Source organism: Schistocerca americana, chromosome 1 (genome assembly GCF_021461395.2).
Source record: "Schistocerca americana isolate TAMUIC-IGC-003095 chromosome 1, iqSchAmer2.1, whole genome shotgun sequence".
NCBI lineage: Eukaryota > Metazoa > Arthropoda > Insecta > Orthoptera > Acrididae > Schistocerca > Schistocerca americana.
Window position 1 is genome coordinate 463842125 of NC_060119.1, and position 19237 is coordinate 463861361.

Consider the following 19237-nt stretch of genomic DNA (forward strand, 5'->3'; position numbering starts at 1 on the left):
CTGCTGAATATATTACGCGTGTTTTGCATCTCCACATTCAAACGTTTTGTACTTATCTCTGTCCTGTGAAAAGTAATTTATATTTAACTGATCATTGCTGGTCATAAATCCTTCTGACATGTCTATTGGTAGCCGTTGTGTCCAACGTTGGAAAAACTGCAGATCTTGGATATGTCTACAGTTATATTGCGCAGATTTGAATCAGAAAATGAGAAGAGTGAAATAACAAAAGTACCGCCTAGACCTTCCGTAAGTCGAGTGTTCCGACGCAAAGCTCTTCCCACTGCATCGAAACTATGCACATGGCACTTTTTATACTGTAAGTGTACAATGAATTTTTTTCACCCTGTAGGACAGATTAGATAAGATCGCGTTTCAAGAAAGAGAAAAAAAACGAGGTCGTTCTGAAATAACGATTACTGTGAATTGGTGTGAGCTAATTAGTGTTCACTGTACTCCATTAGCACATTCTTGAAGTGTACTCGCAAACAACATTCTTCTTCCAGTAACGATAACGTATCCGGTTCGCACCGCCGTGTTCCTATAAAAGACCCTACGTTTTCCTGCGGCTTTACAGTACATCGTCCAGCCGGAGAGTGTAGACCGTCTGCAGTATCAGCCGAACAGAGAGATGTCTCGCCTTTTGCTGCTGCTCCTAGGGTCCTATCTGATCGTGTTCTGCGCGCAACACGTCGCCGCCGAAGACGAGTCCAACCCGGACGATGACGACAACTCCGATGACGGAAGGCCGTGTCCAGAATGGCAGCCCGAAGGTCCTGAGGGAGGGGAGGAGCCTGTTGACATCAACAGTGTCGACTTTACGACGGAAGAAAGCGACGACGCACCTCCTAGCCAGGGTAGAGTTACCAGCTTTAACACTCACTCGTTACAAAATACGATACGCATAAGGTCTCCAGCCGTATGGTTCTAATTAATCGTATGGTAGAGGGTTCTAAACATAGTATCATGATATGGAAAGGAAGATTTGTGTTTAACGACCTATCAATGGCGAGATCGTTTATAATTGGGAAGAAAATCGCCTGTGATCTTTGTAAAAGAACCCTCGCGGCTTTTGTATTTAGCGATTTAGGGAAATCATAGGAAACCTCAATCTACACTACTGGCCATTACAATTGCTACATCAAGAAGAAATGCAGATGATGAACGGGTATTCATTAGACAAATATATTATACTAGAACTGACATGTCATTACACTTTTCACGCAATTTCGGTGCATAGATCCTGAGAAATCAGTATCCAGAACAACCACCTCTGGACGTAATAATGGCCTTGATACGCCTGGGCATTGAGTAAAACAGAGCTTGGATGGCGTGTACAGGTACAGCTGCCCATACAGCTTCAATACGATACCATAGTTCATCGAGAGTAGTGACTGGCGTATTGTGACGATCCAGTTGTTCGGCCACCATTGACCAGACGTTTTCAGTTGGTGTGAGATCTGGAAAATGTGCTGGCCAGGGCAGCGGTCGAGCATTTTCTGTATCCAGAAAGGCCCGCACATGATCTGCAACATTCGGTCATGCATCATCTTGCTGAAATGTAGGGTTTCGCAGGGATCGAATGAAGGGTAGAGCCACGGTCGTAACACATTTGAAATACAACGTCCACTGTTCAAAGTCCCGTCAATGCGAACAAGAGGTGACCGAGACGTGTAACCAATGGCACCCCATACCATCACGCTGGGTAATACGCCAGTATGGCGATGACGAATACACACTTTCAATGTGCGTTCACCGCGATGTCGCCAAACACGGATGCGACCATCATGATGCTGTAAACAGAACTTGGATTCATCCGAAAAAATGACGTTTTGCCATTCGTGCACCCTGGTTGGTCGTTGAGTACACCATCGCAGGCGCTCCTGTCTGTGATGCAGCGTCAAGGGTAACCGCAGCCATGGTCTCCGAGCTGATAGTCCATGCTGCTCCAAACGTCATCGAACTGTTCGTGCAGATGGTTGTTGTCTTGCAAACGTCCCCATCTGTTGACTCAGGGATCGAGACGTGGCTGCACGATCCGTTACAGCCATGCAGGTAAGATGCCTGTCATCTCGACTGTTAGTGATACGAGGCCGTTGGGATCCAGCACGGCGTTCCGTATTACCCTCCTGAACCCACCGATTCCATAGTCGCGACCAACGCGAGCAGCAATGTCGCGATACGATAAACCGCAATCGCGATAGGCTACAATCCGACCTTTACCAAAGTCGGAAACGTGATGGTACGCATTCCTCCTCCTTACACGAGGCATCACAACAACGTTTCACCAGGCAACGCCAGTGAACTGCTGTTTGTGTATGAGAAATCGGTTGGAAACTTTCCTCATGTCAGCACGTTGTAGGTGTCGCCACCGGCGCCAACTTTGTGCGAATGCTCTGAAAAGCTAATCATTTGCATATCACAGTATCTTCTTCCTGTCGGTTAAATTTCGCGTCTGTGGCACGTCATCTTCGTGGTGTAGCAGTTTTAACGGCCAGTAGTGTAGATGGCCGGAAGTGGATTTAAACCGCCGCTCTCCCACATGTGAGACATGTGTCTTAAGGCGCGTACACAGTAAGCCAACGAAGGCCACTGAACAACAGAGTTTGGATTCGGCTGAATGTTAGTCGCCATTGCGTTGGCATTTGGCTTCTCATCCACACCAAACGAAAGGTTTAGGACCAAGGGTTTCGGTCATGTGGATTTCGCAGGTGCTTCTGATAACTTACCTAAATAGCTCATGTCTCGTTATTTTTACAAAGTAGCGCCGGCCGAAGTGGCCGTGCGGTTAAAGGCGCTGCAGTCTGGAACCGCAAGACCGCTACGGTCGCAGGTTCGAATCCTGCCTCGGGCATGGATGTTTGTAATGTCCTTAGGTTAGTTAGGTTTAACTAGTTCTAAGTTCTAGGGGACTAATAACCTCAGCAGTTGAGTCCCATAGTGCTCAGAGCCATTTGAACCATTTTACAAAGTAGCGTTTGAATTACAATTTCACCGGTCAATATTATGAGGGAAGAAGAATATTTAGTAGACCTTGCAAGTGCAGCATTTATTGTACACTAAGAAGCTGACCATCACAGAAAGAAGGAGTAGAAACTACACTGCTGGATATCTTTTGAAAAGAAGGAAGCGATATGATGCGATAAAATTAATGTCTACCTGAAAGCTGAATCGGAATATGGGCTATTTCATAATTTTTTTCCTAATGAAAGCTACAGTTTTCTAATTGTTATTAAACTGCGTAGGTGCCAAAATTTCCAAAGATAACACCTCTTTTAAGAGAGCTGTACTTGTAGCAGAAAGTTAGTAGTCACTCGAAAATTTATTTTTTCACTTTGTTTTCCACGGTGAAGAGGCGTTAATAAAGACACCATTTTCTTTTTCACATCATGCTTATCGCTCTGTAATAGCTGAATTGTTTCTCTCCAAATGTCTGTCTTTTAAGCTTGTTTTTATAATCGCAGTTCGTAGGGGCTAACAAACATTTCCGTTCACGATAAAACCCCGTCAGCATTAATGTTCTCTCCATCTTCTCTATACTCCAGTATTTTTAAACACAATAAATGCACATCCTTAGCGAGAGAGCGAATTGCCTGCAGGGGAGACAAAGACGGTTGAAATTCAGTGTCTCAGAAGAGCCCCAAGTGGCACTCGCTATTTTTTGTTAAGTAGTTTCGCTCTTCAGTGTAAGACCCAACTACTGTACGTTAAACTGCAAATCGCAGAGCTTCTCGTGAACCTGTTGTTAAAATAAATAGCGAAACCGGCCAATGACACATACTAAGTGCAACTGTTGGTTGTCCAGGAAAACTTAAATACGCATCCGTTGTAGAGACACAACAAGTCGCTACCGAACAAACGAACAATGTACCGAGCGTCCTCACTAGGAGAGGGATTCCATTGCCAACCAACCGCCAACGCTTTTACGTTACCACCAGTAGATCGAACAGCAACCAAGACCAACTGCTTTGTTGGCTCCGATTTGCCACCCGTACACGCTAAGCAAATTTCGGCCAACGAAGCGGCAGACTGCCGTTTGTTGGTCTTCTTTTGCGTAGTGCGTACGTACCTATCGTGCTGTACCACCTCTCTCGGTTAACTAAGGTATATAAACAAATAAATTCGTAGAGTCAGTGGGATATTAACAGTCACGGGCTAGCAGCCTCGGAAAGGAATGAATACTGCAAATGTTTTGCGTTTAAGGACCTTGGTAAATGCAATTAAAACTTAAAGTAGTGTGCAGTCGAATTCTAGTTTATTACTTAAGCTTCACAGGTTCATAAAGGGAGCCATAGAAATATTTAAGTTCACCTAATAAATCAAAAACTTTGCTTCAAAATTTTGTACTAACGGTACATCCGTAGCTGCTGGCTCGTATTGTGTCGATAAAAATCAGTTGCTAAATCAAAATTCACTCGATAATTAAATTAAATTACTGAAATAGCATTCAATTTAACAAAACTTGCATATAATAGAAAGAAAAAGTGAATACAAGCAAATCGTGAGAGTAGATGTTTTCATTAGCCACCGCCATTACCACGTGGCATAAAATTTTGCCTTACTGTGTCAAATATCCCAAGTTTCTCTTATAGGACAGGACGTATAAAGTTCTATGGGACAACCCTCCGACAATTTCAGTCTAAATTACATACGCCATCCACTACACGTAGCTCCATAGGAGAAAAGAGTTGTGGGAATAAGTTCAGACTATCACGCGAGTCATTATCTTCCAGTCGGATGCTTATGGGATCAGTTGTTTGGATTCTCAAGGCAACACCATTGAAATAGTCTCGTGCATCTTGCAGAGAAAATGTCCAACATTTCTGGCAGCACTTCATGTATAGAAACGTACTAATGTGGTTCTGTCCAATGGGACGGCTGAAGATGAGGTCCTATCAACTGATGGACAACTGCAGTCTACAAATAGGGATATGGCTGTCGAAACGTTTGGAAACACGACGTGTGCAACTCTAGGTATAAAGCCATTTGCATGTAATTTTTGATAGACCCAGGACCTCAAAGTGTATTTCATCTTTTGTTGAGTTGCCACTTAAGCCCAAGCACCTCTCCTAGAATGACGAAATTTCTCATTTGCAATGTCAGTATTGGAGTCCATGGCAGGGATTTGTCTCTGGTAAAGAATTAGCTACCTACCCGTAAGAAAACTCCATACAGCGTCCTTTAGGTGGATGCATTTCAAGGCTTGTAGATGAATTCGTATTTGTGGTGCTTCTTCCAATTTCAGTCTATAATTTCATCATAAACTCTTCACTTTCTGCTTGCTGAACACTTCTTTCTTTCCAGAACGAAGTTTTCACTTTGCAGTGAATTGTGCCCTGATATGAAGTTTCCTAGCAGATTAAAACTGTATGCCAGGCCGAGAATCGAAGGCATGACCTTCACCTTTCGCAGGTAGGTGCTCTACCAACTCACCTATCCATACATGACTCGGCCCCTACTCACAGCTATACTTCTGCCAGTACCTCCTCTCCTACCTTCCAAATCTCACAGTAGTTATCCTGTGATACTGGAAACATGGCCCGGGCTGTGGCTAAGACGTGTCTCCGCAAGAGAACTTATGTGATATTTGTAAGGTGGAAGACGAGGTACTGGCGGAAGTAAGGCTCTGTCGTGCGGGGATAGGTCAGTTGGTAGAGCATTTGCTGCAAAAAGCAAGGGTTTAGAGTCTCGGTCCGGCACACAGTTTTATTCTACCATGAAGTTTCAATTCTTTGTTTACTACCTCCTCCGCTTCTCTGTGGCATGAATATCCTGTCTTTAGAATGGAACTGGCGAGATTAAAGCTCCCATGTGGAGACAATTTCAGCCAGTCAGGAACTCCCAATTTCTATACACTTTCTGTGAGAAATACGTTTCACTCTTGTTGCTGCGCAATTTATATCACACCCAAGTTACAGAAATATCTGGTTTATGAAGTATTCAAGCAATTGCTGTGCGCTGTATGCTTACAGTTCGTCTCAGAGGCATTTTTCTTTCTTAAGTAAACCTAGGAATGTTATTTATAATAGAGTGTGGAAGAGTGTTTATAAAACATGCAACGGGTATAAGTGCAGGTATTTCTATTCGTGACTGAGTATGGTGGACTGAACAACATTACATCACCTGCAGACTAATGATTATATTTGTTACAAGTCGTATATTTTTGTTTGGTTAGTACCTCCAGGCATATATGGGAAGAACAAGCCACTAGTGCTTATTTTCCCCTGGGAAGAATGCCAAGTGTTGAAATGTGGATACGTGGACTCCAAATGTACTGATAAGCGTAATCCACGTAGTGGTGCGGTCAGGACCATGCAGAAAACATGAGATCATAAAGTTTGTGACATGTCCGTTGAAGGCAGTTCGATGCAGACAAAAAACAACCAACCGACTGACGTATGTATATATTAAGGTACCTCACATAAAAATATATGCACTTAATACCCGTTACACCCTGTATATCGAAAAGCTACCTGCCAAATAATACATACCACTTTCCCTTCTGTGTAGTGTGGCACGTTACTCCGCCCATTTATCATCCAAGAAGGAGAGAGGTAGAAAGTAAAGTTGTGTGGCACTGTTGGCAGCGACATCCCATGGGTCAGGTTCACGTCCATCCTGCATTTTTTCGTACACTTTTGGAAAATACTTAGTCTTCTTAACCATTTTCGGTTTCTATATTTCATTCTAATGTTTAACTAAACTTTTGTTTTATCAACAGTTTCGTTTCACTCTGTTATCCTAAACTTTATTCATGAAGAAATCATCCAGTGCTAGACAGACCGTAATCGTTATAGGGTCCTTGTCAAGACAACTAAAATTAACTGCACACTTACGCCTGCAGGAGTGGCCGAGCGGTTCTAGGCGCTTCAGTCTGGAACCGCCCGACCGCTACGGTCGCAAATTTGAATCCTGCCTTGGGCTTGGATGTGTGTGATGTCCTTAGGTTAGTTAGGTTTAAGTAGTTCTAAGTTCTAGGGGATTGATGACCTCAGAAGTTAAGTCCCATAGTGCTCAGAGCCATTTCTTGTACACCTACACAAGTTAACATACCTGGTCCTTGTTTATTTCTGCCACGGAAATGCATCCAAAACTACGCCAGTTGCATGTATTATTGTCACGGCACTAAATCGTAGTTATTCATTGAGTACATCGACTTCTGTGTGGTCTGCTGTTGTTGCGATAAGGTGGATCTTCTTCAGCCTACTGATCAAAGTTGTAACATCTCAGCAATGAAGATACTCTTAGATGCACTTATCATGTTTATAGTTGAAAATTTTGTTTGTGTGCATAGCACGTAACAAAAATCCATAATGTGGGTGACATTTGCACAAGTTTAACTTCCTGTTGTACCTGTCTCTGGGTACTTCGCTCTCCACTTCAGTGTCAGTTTTCGTAAGTTCTATTATTTAGTGCTCCATGATAATTAAGGGTCTCACCCTTTTAAATATAGTTTCGGTATATGACTTACAGTTTAGTGGTGTTGTTTTATTGGAAATATGAACAACAATATAAATGTAGAAGTGAAAATACTTCCAGTGGCCACAAGTAACACGACAGAAAAAGGAATTTGTAACACTGGATGGTACTTTTACTTTTAATTTATATTCTTGTTCATATTTTCAAATAAATATCAGTACAAAAGTATTAACCTTATACTAAAAGAGCATTTTGTTTTATCTTCTGTTAGGTAGTGGCTCAGGTTACCCCAGAGTCGTAAATACAGTGCTTACATTTATTAATTCACATAAATCCACCAGATGATGGTGCTTTAAGCCTCTGAAATGCGTAGTGGGAATAAAATGAATTGTGACTGGTAGCAGTACACTTGTTTCAATCGTTATCAATAGCAGCATTGACAGAGCCTAACCTAAAACGTTCGCTTTGATTTTATTCGTATTAGGTACAAGATCGTGGTAGTCGAAATCAATGACTGACAAGGGGAAGGCCTCAGACACGGCCAACCGATTCGGTTCAAATTTGGCAGGTCGCTTGTGTACAACCTAAAACGACGGAATATAAGATATTTTGGGTCAACACCCCCGCGTTTTTGACGAGAAATCGACTCAAAATTGGAGGGATCGATAGATAATTGTAAATAGAGCATCTTTCATCATCAGGTATTGGGTCCGAAAACGCATACTTTTCTAGAAATCGAGGTAAGAAACTTTTACAGCTGCCGCTTCTGTACCCACATGGTAAACGTTTTTCGGGTGTTGACCCAAAATATCTTGGTTTTAGGTTGTACACAAGCGACCTGCCAAATTTGAGCCGAATTGGTTGGCCGTGTCTGAGGCCTTCCCCTTGTGATTGTAGCATCAGCCATCTTTCAAAGCGCAAAAACACGTAAGTGGACACTTTTCCAGGAAGCAAGCTTTCGTCACCAGAATTATTCTACGAGGTCATATAAAAGCAATAAAGATCAGCAGTATATACAAAATATTAATTTGAGGAAGGCATGGTTTCAACGGAAGTGACAAAGAATATTTAATATATATTTATTTATGTTTTTATCTTTATCTAATCATTCTGATGATGAAGGCTTGTTTTTTAGAAATGTGATAATGTTCAATGGGTTTGCATTTGTGGAAGGTGGTGAACCTACATTTCAAGATTAACTTGTTCCCTTTTGTAGACAACGACGTCAACTAAGCCCATAGGCAAAAATCTGTAGGATTGAGATCCGGCTTTCTTATTAATATTGGAACACGATTTATCATTTCAGCTCCATAATAAGTATATATGTTACTCAGGTTGACACGGACTTTAGTGTTAAAATGCGTTGGTACATGTCGTGTTGAAACCTCATTCTCTCACGGAAAACGTGAGGTAACAGTCTTCAAAAATTGTAAGAAAAAGAAGACTGGGTTTTAATTAGTTGGCGACAACCTGGCCACTAAACATGGAATAACAGATTGGACTGGGAAGGACACAGAAGGAAATATGCCGTGCCATTTGGATGAAACGTTGTAAGTGAAACCAAAATCTGGCTGGCTGACAGGGACCTGCATCTTCACGCTCCTAGTTTCTTAACCATTGTGACATCACGCTCTGTCTCAAAGACTGTGGCATGGCATCTCGTATGAACAATAGGTAGCCGGCACCATTTAAATGGGTTGGTAGTATCTTATAGTAGTTGCTCTTGCACTCTTCCATGCCAGAAGTTGATCATGATTCGTTGCTGATGATATGACAAGAGAATACTCTATGTATGTAGATCATTCCAGGGATGGCTAATGCGGCTGCTGGAAACACCATCACAGTTGAAAGAAGTCTCTTTCACATATGTTCCAAAACAAACCATCGCCTACCGCCAAATTTGAAGTGCTCCCTTGAAAAGCAATAATCGACTGAGAAGTGTCCACGGGGGAGTTTATTATAGCTGACGTTGGGATCTCGAAGCAATGCTCGTCAGAGGGAGTCTCAGACGTGGTCAAGCAAGATGCCTCACACATTCGGATCATTCGTAATTTCGTGCTAGCTGTAATATTAGTTTCAAATCTTTTGCCTTTCATCTGCTGCCCACCCTCCCCCCCGCCCTCCCCTCCTCTGCTCATCCCGTACGTTTGTATAGTTTCAACTCGAAAGCCTGTCTTTTATTGGTAATAACAGCTAACGCCGGAGGTAGCATAACAGATATCATGAAGACGGCATGCAACGAATGTCAAATTGAAATGTACAGCATGCAGATTATTGGCATTTCTATGTTGTTATTGTATTCTTATGTTGTTGTTGTTGTTGTGGTCTTCAGTCCTGAGACTGGTTTGATGCAGCTCTCCATGCTACTCTATCCTGTGCAAGCTTCTTCATCTCCCAGTACCTACTGCAGCCTATATCCTGCTGAATCTGCTTAGTGTATTCATCTCTTGGTCTACCTCTACGATTTTTACCCTCCACGCTGCCCTCCAATACAAAATTTGTGATCTTTCGATGACTCAGAACATGTCCTACCAACCGATCCCTTCTTCTAGTCAAGTTGCGCCACAAGCTCCTCTTCTCCCCAATCCTATTCAATACCTCCTCATTAGTTATGTGATCTACCCATCTAATCTTCAGCATTCTTCTGCAGCACCACATTTCGAAAGCTTCTATTCTCTTCTTGTCTGAACTATTTATCGTCCACGTTTCGCTTCCATACATGGCTACACTCCATACAAATACTTTCAGAAACGACTTCCTGACACTTAAATCTATACTCGATGTTAACAAATTTCTCTTCTTCAGAAACGCTTTCCTTGCCATTGCCAGTCTACATTTTATATCCTCTCTACTTCGACCATCATCAGTTATTTTGCTCCCCAAATAGCAAAACTCCTTTACTACTTTAAGTGTCTCATTTCCTAATCTAATTCCCTCAGCATCACCCGACTTAATTCGACTACATTCCATTATCCTCGTTTTGCTTTTGTTGATGTTCATCTTATACCCCCCTTTCAAGACACTGTCCATTCCGTTCAGCTGCTCTTCCAAGTCCTTTGCTGTCTCTGACAGAATTACAAAGTCATCGGCGAACCTCAAAGTTTTTATTTCTTCTCCCTGAATTTTAATACCTACTCCGAATTTTTCTTTTGTTCCCATTATTGCTTGCTTAATATACAGATTGAATAACATCGAGGTTAGGCTACAATCTTGTCTCACTCCCTTCCCAACCCACTGCTTCCCTTTCATACTCCTCGACTCTTATAGCTGCCATCTGCTTTCTGCGCAAATTGTAAATAGCCTTTCGCTCCCTGTATTTTACCCTTGCCACCTTCAGAATTTGAAAGAGAGTATTCCAATCAACATTGTCAAAAGCTTTCTATAAGTCCACAAATGCTAGAAACGTAGGTTTGTCTTTCCTTATTCTTTCGTCTAAGATACGTCGTATGATCAGTATTCCCTCACGTGTTCCAACATTTCTACGGAATCCAAATTGATCTTCCCCGAGGTTGGCTTCTATCAGTTTTTCCATTCGTCTGTAAAGAATTCACGTTAGTATTTTGCAGCTGTGACTTATTAAACTGATAGTTCGGTAATTTTCACATCTGTCAACACCTGATTTCTTTGGGATTGGAATTATTATATTCTTCTTGAAGTCTGAGGGTATTTCGCCTGTCTCATACATCTTGCTCACCAGATGGTAGAGTTTTGTCAGGACTGGGTCTCCCAAGGCTGTCAGTAGTTCTAATGGAATGTTGTCTCCTCCGCGGGCCTTGTTTCGACTCAGGTCTTTCAGTGCTCTGTCAAACTCTTCACGCAGTATCATATCTCCCATTTCATCTTCATCAACATCCTCTTCCATTCCCATAATATTGTCCTCAAGTACATCGCCCTTGTATAGACCCTCTATATACTCCTTCCACCTTTCTGCTTTCCCTTCTTTGCTTAGAACTGGGTTTCCATCAAAGCCCTTGATATTCATGCAAGTGGTTCTCCTTTCTCCAAAGGTCTCTTTAATTTTCCTGTAGGCAGTATCTATCTTACCCCTAGTGAGATAAGCCTCTACATCCTTACATTTGTCCTCTAGCCATCCCTGCTTAGCCATTTTGCACTTCCTGTCGATATCATTTTTGAGACGTTTGTATTCCTTTTTGCCTGCTTCATTTACTGCATTTTTATATTTTCTCCTCTCATCAATTAAATTCAATATTTCTTCTGTTACCCAAGTGTTTCTACCAGCCCTCGTCTTTTTACCTATTTGATCCTCCGCTTCCCTCACTATTTCATTCCTCAAAGCTACCCATTCCTCTTCTACCGTATTTCTTTCCCCCATTCCTGTCAATTGTTCCCTTGTGCTCTACCTGAAACTCTGTACAACCTCTGGTTCTTTCAGTTTATCCAGGTCCCATCTCCTTAAATTCCCACCACTTTGTAGTTTCTTCAGTTTTAATCTACAGTTCATAACCAATAGATTGTGGTCAGAGTCCACATCGGCCCCTGGAAATGTCTTACAATTTAAAAACTGGTTCCTAAATCTCTGTCCTACCAATATATAATCTATCTGATACCTGTTAGTATCTCCAGGCTTCTTTCGTGTATACAACCTTCTTTTATGATTCTTGAACCAAGTGTTAGCTATGATTAAGTTATGCTCTGTGCAAAATTCTACCAGACGGCTTCCTCTCTCATTTCTTAGCCCCCCAATCCATATTCACCTACTATGTTTCCTTCTCTCCCTTTTCCTACTCTCGAATTCCAGTCACTACCTGAATAATTTTTTTTATCTCATCATACATTTCATCAATTTCTTCATCATCTGCAGAGCGAGTTGGCATATAAACTTGTACTACTGTAGTAGGCGTTGGCTTCGTGTCTATCTTGGCCACAATAATACGTTCACTATGCTGTTTGTAGTAGCTTACCCGCACTCCTATTTTTTTATTCATTAATAAACCTACTCCTGCATTACCCCTATTTGATTTTGTATTTATAACCCTGTATTCGCCTGACCAAAAGTCTTGTTCCTCCTGCCACCGAACTTCACTAATTCCCACTATATCTAATTTTAACCTATCCATTTCCCTTTTTAGATTTTCTAACCTACCTGCCCGATTAAGGGATCTGACATTCCACGCTCCGATCCGTAGAACACCAGTTTTCTTTCTCCTGATAACGACGTCCTCTTGAGTAGTCCCCGCCCGGAGATCCGAATGGGGGACTATTTTACCTCCGGAATATTTTACCCAAGAGGACGCCATCATCATTTAATCACACAGTAAAGCTGCATGCCTTCGGGAAAAATTACGGCTGTAGTTTCCCCTTGCTTTCAGCCGTTCGCAGTACCAGAACACCAGGCCATTTTGGTTAGTGTTACAAGGCCAGATCAGTCAATCATCCAGACTGTTCCCCCTGCAACTACTGAAAAGGCTGCTGCCCCTCTTCAGGAACCACATGTTTGTCTGGCCTCTCAACAGATACCCCTCCACTGTGGCTGCACCTATGGTACGGCTATCTGTATCGTTGAGGCACACAAGCCTCCCCACCAACGACAAGGTCCATGGGGTAAGGGCAAATACGATATAAAAGGGTGTACGTGTGTATGTATCTGTGTTCCACACCTTCACCTAATCTTTGGACTGATTTCAGTCAAACTTGGTACACATAAAATATTATCTGGAAAGTAATACCGCATGGGGAAGAATCGTCTAGTTCCCACTGGATTGGGGGTGATGGAGAGAGGGGCGGAGGAGGTGGATGGACAGAGGAGGGGAGGAGATGGACAAAGGGAGAGGAGTAAGGAGGAGGTAGACAGAGTGGGGGGATGGGGTGGAAATGAAGGCAAGGGAGCAGAGATCGTGGACAGAGGGAGGAGAGGAGTAGATGTACTTAGAGGTGGGTGTGAGAAGATGGGGGGAGGGGGGGAACGCTGTGATAGGGAGAGGGGAAAGGATATGTGTGCAATGTATGTGACATACACGTCCGTCGTCAAAGCCATAAAGAGCTGGTTCTGTGTGTAAGGGAAGATTAGATAGCGGGTTTCGCATTCAGAAATCGGATCTGTCTTTTGATTGTTTGTGAGGAGACCGTGCTATGTCTCGTGTAACAGGATGAAACGTCTATCAGTTGAATTCGACAGTTGCAGGATCGCGGTTACAAATTTTTTCTTGTTAAAGTTTCAGTTCTAATAACAAAATTCTGAAAGACACATGTCAACAAGAACTTAGATGAAACAAACGAAAAAGATTTGTCAAGAAATCCATTAATGTACACAAAATACAAAGCAGTAGTAGTTGTATACAGGGTGTTACAAAAAGGTACGGCCAAACATTCAGGAAACATTCCTCACACACAAATAAAGAAAAGACGTTATGTGGACATGTGCCCGGAAACGCTTAATTTCCATGTTAGAGCTCATTTTAATTTTTTCCACCTACGCTCAATGGAGCACGTTATCATGATTTCATACGGGATAATCTACCTGTGCTGGTAGAACATGTGCCTTTACAAGTACGACACAACATGTGGTTCATGCACGATGGAGCTCCTGTACATTTCAGTCGAAGTGTTCGTACGCTTCTCAACAACAGATTCGGTGGCCGATGGATTGGTAGAGGCGGACCAATTCCATGGCCTCCACACTCTCCTGACCTCAACCCTCTTGACTTTCATTTAGGGGGGCATTTGAAAGCTCTTGTCTACGCAACCCCGGTACCAAATGTAGAGACTCTTCGTGCTCGTATTGTGGACGGCTGTCATACATCACGCCATTTTCCAGGGCTGCATCAGCGCATCAGGGATTCCATGCGACAGAGGGTGGATGCATGTATCCTCGCTAACGGAGGATATTTTGAACATTTCCTATAACAAAATGTTTGCAGTCACGCTGGTACGTTCTGTTGCTGTGTGTTTCCATTCCATGATTAATGTGATTTGAAGAGAAGTAATAAAATGAGCTCTAACATGGAAAGTAAGCTATTCCGGGCACATGTCCACATAACATATTTTCTTTCTTTGTATGTGAGGAATCTTTCCTGAAAGTTTGGCCGTATCTTTTTGTAACACCCTGTATATGGAAGAATGTTTATCCAAATGATCCAAATGTATTTATTCACAGTTTTTAAATTACTTGTCCAATAGATCACATTAACGATGAATGTTAGTATGCGGAACGTGTCAGTATAACAGATTTACTATACAAATTGCATCAGTAGCTCTATCAGCTTTTTTACTTTTGTCTGAAAGGTGGGCGACCCAAGGCTGTCTGTTTAACTCATTACATCTAACTCCCAGCGATTGGAACATCAAACAACAACCACTATAAACGTTCGATCTCTATTTAATTCTGTAGCCATGAAAGTAATTATGTTACTAATAAATTCACAGTTACCACTAATTATCCACTACAAAATTGAATATGTCTTCAAACTTGAATGGTATTCCATGTTAGAGTCTTTTTCTACAAGACAAACTACCTATCGGCTTCTGTCTCGGGTTCTTCGGCCGACGTTCATCTAATGATTTTTCGGACGTTTCGCCAGCACGAGTGGCTGGCATTGTCAAAGCTTCACCCTCCATTGCCGGTGGTGAACTGGAGCCGAGCTCGCGACCGCAGACGATATGTACCTGGAGCGCACTGAATGAGACCGACCACGTAATAAAATTCGCCGACACGGAAGTTCTGGCTGTAGAGAAGCACTATCACACGCGCTTGTTCAGAGAAGCTGTAGAAATACAAAAACACGCGAACAGTTTCAACAAGAAAGAGGAAAGGAAAACTTATCCTGGCTTCACGTACTGCAGCGAACGACCGTCGCAGGTAGCAAGAGGAGAACCGCACCGGAAATGACCGCGGAGAAGCCCTCTGACATTGGTGCGCCAGGTACATGTAGTCTGCGGCCGCGAGCTCGGCTCCAGTTCACCACCGGCAATGGAGGGCGAAGCTTTGACAATGCCAGCCACTCGTGCTGGCGAAACGCCAGAAAAATCATTAGATGAACGTCGGCCGAAGAACCCGAGACAGAAGCCAATAGGCAGTTTGTCAACAAGTGGCCACGAAAGCCTTAACAATCTTTTTCTACATGTCTCATCGAAAACCAGTTAACCATTTAAGGGGTCAGAAGTACTGCTCACTCAATGTGAAAGCTTGCAACAAGAATGTACACTGACGGAGAAAATCACACCACAAAGTAATTAATGTAGAGTAACGAAATTACGGGAATACATTTATCTAGGTAACATATTTAAGTAATTAACGTTGAAAGATCACGCTTTAATGTAAGCATGAGATAAGCCATTGCAAGTGTGAAATGCTGGTACATTATCAACCGGTGTAACTCCGAGAATGTTGAATGCATGCATGCAAATATACTCGATTAGAGACACATCTGGTGATCGTGCAGGCTAAGCGACATGTCGACACTCTGTAAGGCACGTTGGGTTACAGCAGCGATATTTGGGCAAACATTATCCTGATGGAAACCCCCCCCCCCCTAGCATGCTGTTCATGAATGGCAGGTTAAATCACCAGACTGACGTCAGCGTGCGTGGAATAACCACGAGAATGCTCCTCCTGTCATACGAAATCGCAACCCAGCTCGTAGTTCCAGGTGTAGCTCCAGTGTGTCTAGCACACAGACAGGTTGGTTGCAAGCTCTCACCTGGCCAGCTAACCAACGCACGACCATCACTAGCACCGAGGAAGAAACAGCTTTCATCAAAAAACACAACAGACCTTCATGCTGCCCTTCAATGATCTCTCGCTTGACACCACAGAAGTCGCAATTGGCGCTGCTTAGTCTTCAGTGGAAGGCAAGCTACAGGGTGTCTGTCACGGAGCTGTCCTTGATGTAAACGATTTGTAATAGTTCGTTGTGCCACTGTGGTGCCAACTGCTGCTCAGATTGCTGCTGCAGATGCAGTATGATGCGCTACAGCCCCACACCGAACACGATGGTCTTCCCTCTCAGTAGTGCCAAGTGTCAAGTTGGAGCCCGGTCTTTTCGCGACCGTACATTCTCGCGATCACTGCTAACGGCAATCATGTACAGTGGCTACTTTCCTGCCAAGTCCTTCTGCAGTATTGCAGAAGGAACATGCTGCTCCTCGTAACCTTATTATACGACCTCGTTCAAACTCAGTGAGTAGTTGATAACAGTGTTTTTTGGTGCCTTAAAGGCATTCTTGACTAGCATCAACTCACACTGTGCAATCTCAAAGACACCTAACGCGAAGAGCTTGCAAATGGTTTTCGCATCGTGTCCTTCTGGAACAAAAAATAGTGTTTGAAAGCTGTCCTTGTTGCCCTAGGACTGTATTCTAACCTGTGGTATTCCAGTAGCAGATAACACATTGTTCAATGGAATACATAATTCAGTTCCTGCCTTCAGTACGCTATCCTCCTTTCACGTTTCAACGACGGGGCTTAATTGCTCTCAGCTGAGGCACACTATTTATAGGCTCTACGTACAGCGATTACAGTACCGTATATTAGCAGCTTTTCGAACTATTTCGAAACCTGTATATTTTCTCTATAAAATTCTCACAGCTTCCACAGTAAACGTAACGTATGTTGGTCTCCTTTATCGATCTTAGTTTTCAGGATATTTAATTTTGATATCAGGAACTACTTCGCTATAGACCCTGTAAATTCTCTTCGTGAACTCTGCTGATGTATAATAGATATTACAATGACGCGTATTGTGTCTGCATATGCTAGCTATTGAATCACACACACGTTACCTACTGATATGCTCTCAAGATTAAGAAAGTGATAGATTTGAATTGTTCATAATATGTAAGTATTTATTGAATGTAAAATTAATTCCCATTGGTCGTCATAAGCGTGTTTGTGATAATTAGTAGGCCATTAGCATGACTGGAAGTTTTGTTGTGAGCTTCTATTACACAATTTCATTTGTCTTTTTTAGCTGATAGGGCCGCTTCGAGGCACAGGGCCCTTGCGAGAACAGCCGCCCATGCCAAAGCCGCCAAAGCCAGGACAGCAAGCAAAGCCAGGACTGCCGCCAAAGCCAGGACAGTTGCCAAGAAAGCCGGCAGAACAGTGGTGAAAGCTGCCGGGGCCCACCACCAGTGATCTACAGTATGTCCCTTCTGTAAACAACCAGTGAACGCAATCCATCACTGCGGTGAAACTAATAACTTATGTATCACAATTGTAATAAGTTATTAAAGGACGATTGTTGCATTTTATATTTACCTTTTTTCTGTTGTCTCCAGAGAAATGATTCCGAATATACGTTGCAATAAATCATCTCCTCACAGAATGTTCTCATAAAACCCAACAATGAAATGATAGTATGGCATTGCGCCTGCCGCAACCCTTATGCTTGTGGATGCTAAGTGCCGTACATACGTGGTGAGTCACTGAGTATTGCCACCTAGAATAATTCTGAAAGTATGATAGTAGCTGAAAAGTTTGTGGGACAAATGGTGCATGTGACAATGGGGGCCATAATATGACGTTGGTGTTTTGTCGCTAGGTGGGGTCGCTTCAGAGATATGAAGGTCAACTTTATTTTTTTAAATGAGATGCTATAATTTGGTACTTATTTTCTGATAGCGACTATCGAAACAAGTCCAATGATGTATAACACTAAGGTCTTTGAAGGTCAACGAAGGTCAGAAAGATGGCATGAACGTCCATTTACAGAAGGTGTTCGAAGTGATGACCATCGGTATCAGTGCAGTGCTGAAATCTTCTTATCATGGAATGAGTGGTATTCCTTATCACTTCAGCACTTATCGAAGCACATGTTCTGACAATTCTCTCTGGGATGTCGTGCAAACAGTAAATATCCGCCTAATATGGTGTATCCATCTAAAGTGCCATTGACATGTAAACATCATTCGACGGTTTCACAACGCAACACTAATAGGAACGGTAAGACTGGTATCGCCGAATCAAGCGAATGTGAATGATGTATTCCTTCGAAGAATAAGTCGATATGCTTCTCATTTTCGGAGAATGCCAACGAAATTCAGTGAGAGCTAGAGATTTATACGCTTAAAGATATCCTCAACGTTCTCACCCTATATATCGTACATTTAAATATGTGTGTGATAAACTGAGAACAACTGGATCTTCAACGCATTGGAATCATGTCCGACAAAAGAAAGTTACTAACGAGGAAACAGAAAGTGGTAGTCTTGCCACTGTCGTTCGAGATCCTTGTGTTAGTACGCGTCAAATCGCAAGGGAGTCTGGCATGAGCCAGAGTAGTATCAGTCTCCACCAATAATTAACTGCTTCGGACTGTATGAATCGCATTGAACTCTGCCGATGGGATCAACTTCAGATTCAGAGGGATGACACATTTATTAATTTGATTTTATTTACTGACGAGGCTACATTCACTTACCATGGAAATCTTAATTTGCATGACATGCATTATTGAGCAACTGAAAATACATGTTGGCTGAGGCAAATTGCACACCAATAACCGTGATCGGTGAATATATGATGTAAGATTCTGGAGGACAGAATTATATGCCGATATTTCATGAAAGGAAATCTTAATGGTAGGAAGCACACTACATTCCTGCAAGAAACATTAGGTCTGTTAATGGTATAAATACCTTAGGAACAAGGTACGGAATGTGGTATCGACAAGATGGGTGTCCGGCACATTTTTCACTGATGGATAAAAATTATTTGCAGATATAATTTCCAAATCGTTGAATTGGACGCGGAGGAGATGTGTCGTGGGCGGCTTGTTCGCCAGACTTGACGTCTCTGGATTTTTTCTTGTGGGGCTTCGTAAAAGGCATTGTTTATAAAGACGTTCCAACTACACCTAGA

General features: G+C 42.6%; 1 protein-coding gene across 1 annotated transcript; it reads left to right on the forward strand.

Moving 5' to 3' along the window:
• Window positions 1-567: 567 nt before the first annotated feature.
• LOC124623810 lies at window positions 568-17628 on the forward strand. The gene is made up of 2 exons (XM_047149065.1): window positions 568-857; window positions 17346-17628. The coding sequence occupies exons 1-2, from the start codon at window positions 632-634 to the stop codon at window positions 17510-17512; spliced, it is 393 nt and encodes a 130-aa protein (XP_047005021.1). The 5' UTR covers window positions 568-631; the 3' UTR covers window positions 17513-17628.
• The last annotated feature ends 1609 nt before the right edge of the window (window positions 17629-19237 follow it).